Source organism: Octopus bimaculoides, chromosome 11 (assembly GCF_046866305.1).
Source record: "Octopus bimaculoides isolate indiv1 chromosome 11, ASM4686630v1, whole genome shotgun sequence".
Lineage (NCBI taxonomy): Eukaryota > Metazoa > Mollusca > Cephalopoda > Octopoda > Octopodidae > Octopus > Octopus bimaculoides.
The window spans coordinates 65,789,536-65,798,605 of record NC_142938.1 but is presented as its reverse complement, the minus strand read 5'-3'; the positions used below and the strand labels follow the sequence as shown (position 1 = coordinate 65,798,605).

General features: G+C 36.7%; 1 protein-coding gene across 1 annotated transcript; it reads left to right on the top strand.

Annotated features, from left to right (window-relative positions):
• Positions 1-898: 898 nt before the first annotated feature.
• Positions 899-7,500, top strand: LOC128251425 (UDP-glucuronosyltransferase 2B20-like). Its single transcript, XM_089360227.1, has 2 exons — positions 899-1,073; positions 5,673-7,500. Exon 2 carries the CDS (start codon positions 6,619-6,621, stop codon positions 7,255-7,257), a length of 639 nt encoding a protein of 212 aa, XP_089216353.1. The 5' UTR covers positions 899-1,073; positions 5,673-6,618; the 3' UTR covers positions 7,258-7,500.
• The last annotated feature ends 1,570 nt before the right edge of the window (positions 7,501-9,070 follow it).

Genomic DNA, 9,070 nt, shown 5'->3' with positions numbered 1-9,070 from the left:
CCTCCAGCTGGCTTATCGACACACTTCTGTGTCCTGTTTGTTTTGCCAAGGAAAGTTATCCCTCTCATCGTGATCTGTAGCACGAACGGACTCGAGTTTCAGGGTTATTTCCCTTCTTCAGCGTACAATAGTCACCGATCTCCGATGAGAAAGACAATCTCTCGGCAAAAAATATAAATCTTTTTCCAGTGAAGTTATTCACTGATATCAAAAAAGTGAAAACAAACAATATTAAATCTCTGAACAAGGTATTAACAGTAACTGCACGATAAAGTGAAGTATATTTGCCACTTAAATGTGGCTGACCCCTAAGGGTGGATGTTGCTTTTAGCCCCAGGAGAACATCTCCTCCAGCTGGCTTATCGACACACATCTGTGTCCTGTCTATCGTGCAGTTACTGTTAATACCGCGTTCAGAGATTTAACATTGCTTGTTTTCACTTTTTCGATATCAGTGAATAACTTCACTGGAAAAAGATTTATATTTTTTGCCGAGAGATTGTCTTTCTCATCGGAGATCAGTGACTATCGTACGCTGAAGAAGGGAAATAACCCTGAAACTCGGGTCCGTACGTGTCTCCGATCACGATGGGAGGGATAACTTCCCTTGGCAAAAAATAGACAGGACACAGATGTGTGTCGATAAGCCAGCTGGAGGAGATGTTCTCCTGGGGCTAAAAGCAACAGTAACATCCACCTTTAGGGGTCAGCCACATTTAAGTGGCAAATATACTTCACTTTATATACATATATATATATATATATATATATATATACACACACACACACACACACACACACACACACACACACACACACACACACACACACACAAAATACACTTTCTAGGAGGCGTGGATTGTGCTCGGAGGAATCCCTGGCTATCAATGGGGAAATAGTAATTACTGAATTAACTGAACAGACTGCACTCTGCTTACACGCTAAGAAAGTGACCTTCACCCACTTCTGTCCCGCAGACGCAGCATCCTCACTGCCCTAACTCACAATACAGAGAACCTCATGCTAGCATTGCACTGACGGATATCTATCTATCTTTGTACCCACAAACGAATGTACGTAAGTTTATATCTTCCTATGTGTGTACTCTTTATAGATCTACGCGTGTATATACGAGTGAATATGCTTATATGTGTGTGCGTAGGTATGTGCATGTACATCCAGGGTGAATGTATTTGTATATGTGTTTGTACATATACAGAGTGGTGCAAAAGTAGGCTAACATTTGTATATTTTTATTGTAAAAGTAGGCTAACAGTATGGCTGTGTAACTGATAGACTCCCAAGAACGTGTCAGTGTTCAGAGCGGGCATTTTGAGAATTTACGGGGCTAACATTGTAGAATGTATCTTAAACAAAACAAAATAATTATAAATAAAATAAAATATACAACTATAAACGCAGGCGTGGCTGTGTGGTAAGAAGCTTTACGCCCCCGGCGAGCTGGCAGAAATGTTAGCACTCCGACCGAAATGCTTAGCGGTATTTCGCCTGTCTTTACTTTCTGAGTTCAAATTCCGCCGAGGTCGACTTTGCCTTTCATCCTTTCGGGGTCGATTAAATAAGTACCAGTTACGCACTGGGGTCGATATAATCGACTTAATCCGTTTGTCTGTCCTTGTTTGTCCCCTCTGTGTGTAGCCCCTTGTGGACAGTAAAAAAAAAAAGAAGCAGCCTAAATGTAGGTTTACAGTCATCATGTAAGCACTTTAAATTTCTTTTAAAACATTTTATTACATTTAAATTTCTATCTTACAATTAACTAAATTAGCATAGAATTATGGTTTCATATTTTTTTATAATTAATATCTAAACTGTTAATATATGAATGCGAAAGAGATAGTTGAATAAATGTAAACCAACTTTTGGGCCACCCTGTATACCTATGATAGATCAGGATTCAAATAAATCAGGCACTTAAATGGTAAGGCTCTAGGTCAGATCAAGAAGAAAAGTTTGTACACAAGAAAAATAGGGGAATAAATATGCGGGTACTAAAATACAGTCAGAAAGATATTCGGGTTATGTATATGATTAACTGTACCCAACTGAGAATATCAATAGCCCTGAGACTAATCAAGAAACACACTTTGTACTAAATGTACGGCCCATAATATACTTCGGATCTACACAAGGAACAGGTTCCAAAGGAGGTGAATATATATATATATGTTTACTTCCGACACATGTTTCGAAGATATCACTGGTATTATTCCAAAGGAATGAAATGGTGTAAAACAATGTAATCTTCTCTTCAGAGAAATGAAGAAATGAAACGCGTCAATAAGACATTTTAACAGAAATTGACGGTTGATTCTCTCAATCTCGATACCTTATGAAATAGGCAAGGAATTCTGTCTTCTCTGTAATTCTGAACTTTTTTTTTTCCTATAAATCCCCTTGTAAACATGGTTATAGAGCGTGCATACCGATGTAAACATTCGCAGAAACACACCTTTAGTTCATATAAGTGATATCTGTCATTATATATAATTTAAACATTAATTTTCTTCTTACATTTCACATTCACTAGATGTATCTTTTTCCAAGTCTATATGGTTTTATTTAATACACATATAGTTATATACTTCTCATTTATTTGGATTTTTTCTTTCCTTTATCCCTCCTCTTTCTATAGGCTACCTTTGGTGTTATGTCTTCTAACATTTTTTTTAAAACAAACTTAATAGCGTTCAGTTAATCACTGTAATTTTAAGTAGAGTTATTATGGATATCTGAATTCATCTAAATATGAGGAGCATAGCAAATCCACGTCCTTAGCCAGCCGCATACACCACCTGATAAGAAAATACCATATAGGATAACTTGTGTTATAATACCAACGCTAGTGTTCTGCATGTGGATTCTGCTTTAAGGAAGCCCTCCAAATATTATACGGTGGTGCACCAGCTTGACTGCAGCCACTTGGCGGAAACACATAAATAAATAAATAAAAATACATATCCATCATTTTTTGTAAAAAATGTCTTATTGACGAGTTTCATTCTATATATATATATATATATATATATATATATATATATATATATATATATATATATACATATATATATATATATATATATATATATATATATATATATATATATATATATATACATATATATATATACATGTGTGTTTGTGCGTGTGTGTGTGTGTGTGTGTGTGTGTGTGTGTGTGTATGTGTACATATATATGAATATATTAAAGGAAAAGGAAAGTAAAACCAAGGCAGGCTGAGTATCTCAGATCATTTAGAATGTCTAATTAAAGTAAGGTGAATCAAAACTGAAGTAGAAATAATTAATGTCTTACAGCTGTTTCTGTGATAACCCAAGTAATGGATCAACAACTCCATACACTTGGTATTTGATCATCAGAGAGGTGTGTATGCAGGAAAGATCCTAACAGAGATTCCACACTATATAGAAGAATAACGTTTACGGTTAATCTTGTCCCAGAGGGTATGGAGTTTAGTCCATACTTCCGTAAAGGTATAGCCCCTTACATACAATCCCATTTTGAGTGATAAATGGTGTGCATGCGTTTATAATGTGAGAAAGACAGACATCATGATAGACAAATAGATCAGAGAGAAGGGAGAGTGAGTGAGTGAATGAAGAGAATAGAGAAAAGAAAGAGAGAATAGTAGAAATGAAGAGAAAGATAAAAATGTAATGAGGAAAAGTAATAGAAATAAAAAGAATGAGAGCGAAAGTAAAATTAAATAAAGATAAAAGATAAAAGGATGGTATTATTCTTTATCCGGGTGAGGTTCAGGGTGAGAGGTCAAGGATTAAAGTTTTGGTAAAATAGAGGAGGAAGGCATTTATGGCTATTAAAGGGTAATTAGATAGATGAATTCCCGGTTCAGCATGGTCAGAAAGGATATTTAACTTTAGTTCAGTAGTTAGTAAAGAGATCTGAAATGCTAGAAATAGATGCCTAACTTAAAGAGAGGGAATATATTAAAATAAAAAGTTAAAAATTAAAACAATTAACAAGACTCATACAGCTAATGTACTTCGAAGATACGTACGTTGAGGTAGTAAGTATTTATAGATGAAGGAAATACGTATATTGTTACGGCTGTGAATGTAGAGAGTCAGGTGTCATGCATGTTGATTTTGCTTGCATTTGGACCTGTTGAAAAGCCTAAAGATACAATAAAACTTATGTCTATATGAAGAGAATGCTTTATACTGTCTATTAAGTAATTGTGGTGAATCATGAATTAATATTTGGAGGGCTTCCTTAAAGCAGGGTCCACATGCAGAACACTAGCGTTGGTATTATAACCCAAGTTATCCTATATGGTATTTTCTTATCAGGTGGTGTATGCGGCTGGCTAAGGACGTGGATTTGCTATGCTCCTCATATTTAGATGAATTCAGATATCCATAATAACTCTACTTAAAATTAATTGTGGACCTGATGTAATGGCTAGTAGAACTGTGCAGTGTGGTGTGCACAGTGCATTTATACACAACATTAAATCTTTAATTCACAGATTTAAAGATGTAATGTTGAGAAAACCCGTCAAGCCATGTAAGATCATAGTCATGGCCGATGCCAGTGTTTTGTAACTGGCCTGCTAAATGCAGCCTTCAGATATTGGGCGATATGCTGTACTTGTCAAGACCTGTCAAGCCAATCTAAATCATTGTTGTGACCGATGCCAGTACCGTCTGACACATAGAAAGTACCATTTAAGCATTGGGCCGCATGGAAGCAGTGTCAGGTAACTGAGACCTTTGGTAATATGCCATGCATGTGTACGCCTACCAAGCCAAATGTGACTGTATTCATGGCCAGTGCCGGTGTCAGGTCAATGGCACCCATGCCAGTAGCACATAAAAAAACACCCACAACACTCTCGGAGTGGTTGGCATTAGGAAGGGCATTCAGCAGTAGAAAACTTGCCAAATCAAATTGGAACCTGCTGCAGCTCCCCAGTTTACCAGTTATACCATCCAACCCATGCCAGCATGGAAAATGGACATTGAATGATGATGATGAGGATATATATCTAAATATGTGTGTGTGTTAATATCAAACAGTGAGAACGAGTAATCAACACTGCATTGGTGGATAAATTTCTTTACTTGTGGGCTAACAGGGCTGCCAATGTTTTCACATGAAGAGATCTTCACAGTTGTTCAAGCTTGCCAAGTGAAAGTGTTGGTACTTGTCTCCATTTTGAATAGGAATATTCCTAATATTTTTCTGCAGTACACAGGGAGCATATCTTGGAACCATTTATGAAAGGGCTAACGTTGTCTATTAATGTCCAGTTTATATTTATATCAGTAACATTCTCTCTTAAAATTCTAATTTACATTATAGGGACTTTCTATTTCATCTTTAAATGTTACAGAAGAAGTGTGTGAATTGTATTGCTTCTAGTTTTAATATAGATTTTGGTGGTTTGTACTTTTTACAGTATTATTTCCTTATAGGCTGCATTTTGTTTTAACCAATTTCCTTTTAATGGATATAACTTTCATATCTTGATGTTACATCTGTTTTGAACTGTGAATTGCTTTTATGTATATTTATTTATAGCTCGGATGATGAGCATTTTGTTTCTTGTACAGCTATGGACATAATTGTCATTCAGTACATAACATGATACTCATTTCTTTGTTTAGGTCACAGAATATCCAGTGAGAAAGATGAACATAATGAGAACATTCAAACTCAGCTTCTTCTATTTAAGTCTATTATCAATAAACCAACCAAGCAAAGCTGATAATATACTTTTCCTTTCAATGCCCTGTTTCAGTCATGTTCAAAACCACTTTTATACAGCGATGAAATTGAACTCATATGGCCACACTAGTTACTTCTCATTGCCACCTAAACTGATAACTTCTTTCAAGAATACAGATGGTATTAAATTCATTCCTATTAAAGAAAACCAAAATGTAAGCAGATTTGTTGAGTTATCCATGCAATACTTTTCAAGAAAGAAAGAAAGCAGCTGGCTTCAAATAAAACAGCTAATACAAAATATGTGTGACAACTTCCTCTTAGATAATGATTGGTACCATGCTATAAAAGAGTTAAATGCCTCTTTGGCAATTGTAGATTCTGCTTTCTTTAGTCAGTGTTTAGCTATTGTCCCATATAGGCTATCAATTCCATTTCTATTTCAGGGTTTGTTTGTTGGACCACCTTCTTTGAGGAGAGTTCCTTGGAATCCAGCTGTGTTTCCAATAATTGATTATCAATATTCTGATAAAATGACATTTTTCCAAAAGCTTAAAAACACTATTTTAACATATGGCTTTTATATCATTTCCCCACTAGCTCCCCCCATCAAAGAGTGTCAAGGAATATGCCCCAGACAAAGATGATATGCCATTTGAAAGCATCTTGCGAAAAGCTCAGTTATTCTTAACTGAAAGTGATCTGTTACTGAGCTATCCAAAACCCAGTCTACCTACTGAAGTATTTATTGGTGGAGTAGCAACTCATCCTGCATTGCCTCTACAAGGTGACATACATGAGTTTGTTGAAAAGTCTAAGCAAGGAGTCATCGTTGTTAGCTTTTGAAGTTACATAAGTGAGTTACCAAAAGAGCATATAGAGAAAATGGAGAAGGCTTTTAAAGAAATAAAGTATGATGTCATTTGGAAACGACCGGATTCAAAGCAATTACCATCAAACATCCTAATAAAACAATGGCTGCCACAAAATGATCTTTTGGGTCATCCAAAAACAAAACTCTTCATTACACATTGTGGAAACAATGGTCAGTTTGAGGCTCTTTATCATGGAGTTCCCATGCTCGGATTTCCAGTATTTGCAGATCAGTTTCACAATGGTCATCAAATGCACGTAAATGAATATGGAATTTCTATGGATATATATAATTACAATAAAGATGAACTTGTATCAAACATCAACGAACTGATTGAGAATTCAAAATATAAAACTAATATAAAACTTGCCAGTGCAATATTTCATTCCCGTCCAGAACATCCAGCAGCAAGGGCAGCTCGGTATGTAGACCATGTGATAAAGTATGGTGGAGATTATTTAAGATCGCTCTGTCAAAATATGCCTCTTTACCAATTTCTCATGCTGGATATCTATGCTACATTTCTGGCTATAATCATAGCTGTCGTGCTGGTTGTTAAGTTTGTGGTTTTGAAATGTTATCGATGTTGTTTTGTGAAAAAGAAGAAAACAGACTTAAACAGAAGCAATATTATTGTAACTGACTGGTGAGGCAGTGAGCCAGTAGAAATGTTATTATGTTGGACAACATGCTTAGCAGCATTTCTATCTGTCTTTACATTCTGAGTTCAAATTCTGCCTAGGTTGATTTTGCCTTACATCTTCTTGAGGTCAATAAAATAAGTACCAGTTGAATATTGGTGTCATTGTAATCGACTAGGCCCCTCCCACCAAAGCTTCAGGCCTTGTGCCTATTGTAGAAAGGATTATTAAAACTGACTGACCTCATCAAAATATTCTTATTCAATATAATATTTCTTAACATTTCAATTGTCAGAATATAAAACGGAATAGGTGGATATTAATTACTACTACTACTACTACTACTACTACTACTACTACTACTACTACTACTGCTGACACTACCACCATTACCACCATCCCTACCACTGTGACAAATACAGCCATAAGTTGGTTACAAGTTACAGTAGCTATTCAATATCAGGTCACAGTTAAAGTGGTGAGCTGGCAGAATCGTTAGCACGCCGGGCGAAATGTTTAGCAGTATTTTGTCTGTTCTTTACATTCTGTGTTCAAATTCCACTGAGGTTGACTCTGCCTTTCATCCTTTCGGGGTCGATGAATTAAGTACCAGTTGCGTACTGGTGTCGATCTAATCGACTGGCCCCTTTCCCCAAACATTTCGGACCTTGTGCCAAGAGTAGAAAAGAATATCAAGTTAGCGTTGTGCTAAATGTATTTATACAACATGTATGTATGTGTGGAGAACTGTTTTGCCTCAGTTCTGCATATATTTGTCACACCTGCAGTGACTACTTCTACACTTTTCTGAGTCTTCTGCTAATGTGGTAGTTACAGAGATAGACACCAACACAGAGACACACACACACAAATTCACACACACACACACACACACACACACACACACACACACACACACACACACACACACACACACACACACACACGAAACCACTCACATATATGTATATATACACTAGGTGTACCTGTGACCCATTGGGTCAAAACCACTTCTAGTTGAAAATGCCGATGCATAATGGCAAAGGAAAAAATGTGATTTGGACTCAGCACTTCAGAACTTCATGCAATAAAATTCTTGAATAACAGTTCTCCTGCCTTTGGTGTAACAACATAAACATGACCGAATCTTTCTTCTTTAAAAATATTCAAATAGCCTTTACAATCTTCCTTGCTTTCTTCTTTGCTATTCTTTGTTATTACTGCTCCAAGTGAAATACTTGAGTATCTCAGCATAAAGTAATGTTTTTGCAAAATCATCATTATGCACAATGAAAAGAATTCTGTCAATTTTAGAAACAATACATTTCTAAATGTCTCAGAGAGATTTATGCCGTAGTGATACGATGAAGTAGTTGTACGCTGTCAACTTAATGTGACAGTCCCTTGAAAGGATTAATACTATTGTTGATCAGACCTAGGAAGCTGCACCGCTTCCTGTTGGTCTTGACACATTTCTTGTGTCCTTATGTTTACAAGGGGGCGACAAGCACCTCCACCTAGCTGAGCCTGCATCCATCCAGCCTTCATCAGGTGTATTTGGGAAATTTCGAGCCTGGGTTCCCATTCTTTCTCTCTGGCTGGGTAACACTGTACCTCCTCTTCCCAAGCACACCTCCCCACGCGTAACTTAGCGATTCAGCCATGCAGATAGATAAAATCCCCCCCCCCATAACTTAGCGGTTCGGCAATGGAGATCGATAAAATGACGCCCCCCCCCCCCCGAAACTTAGCGATTCGGCCATGCAGATAGATAAAATACCCCCATAACTTAGCGGTTCGGCAATGGAGATCGATAAAATGC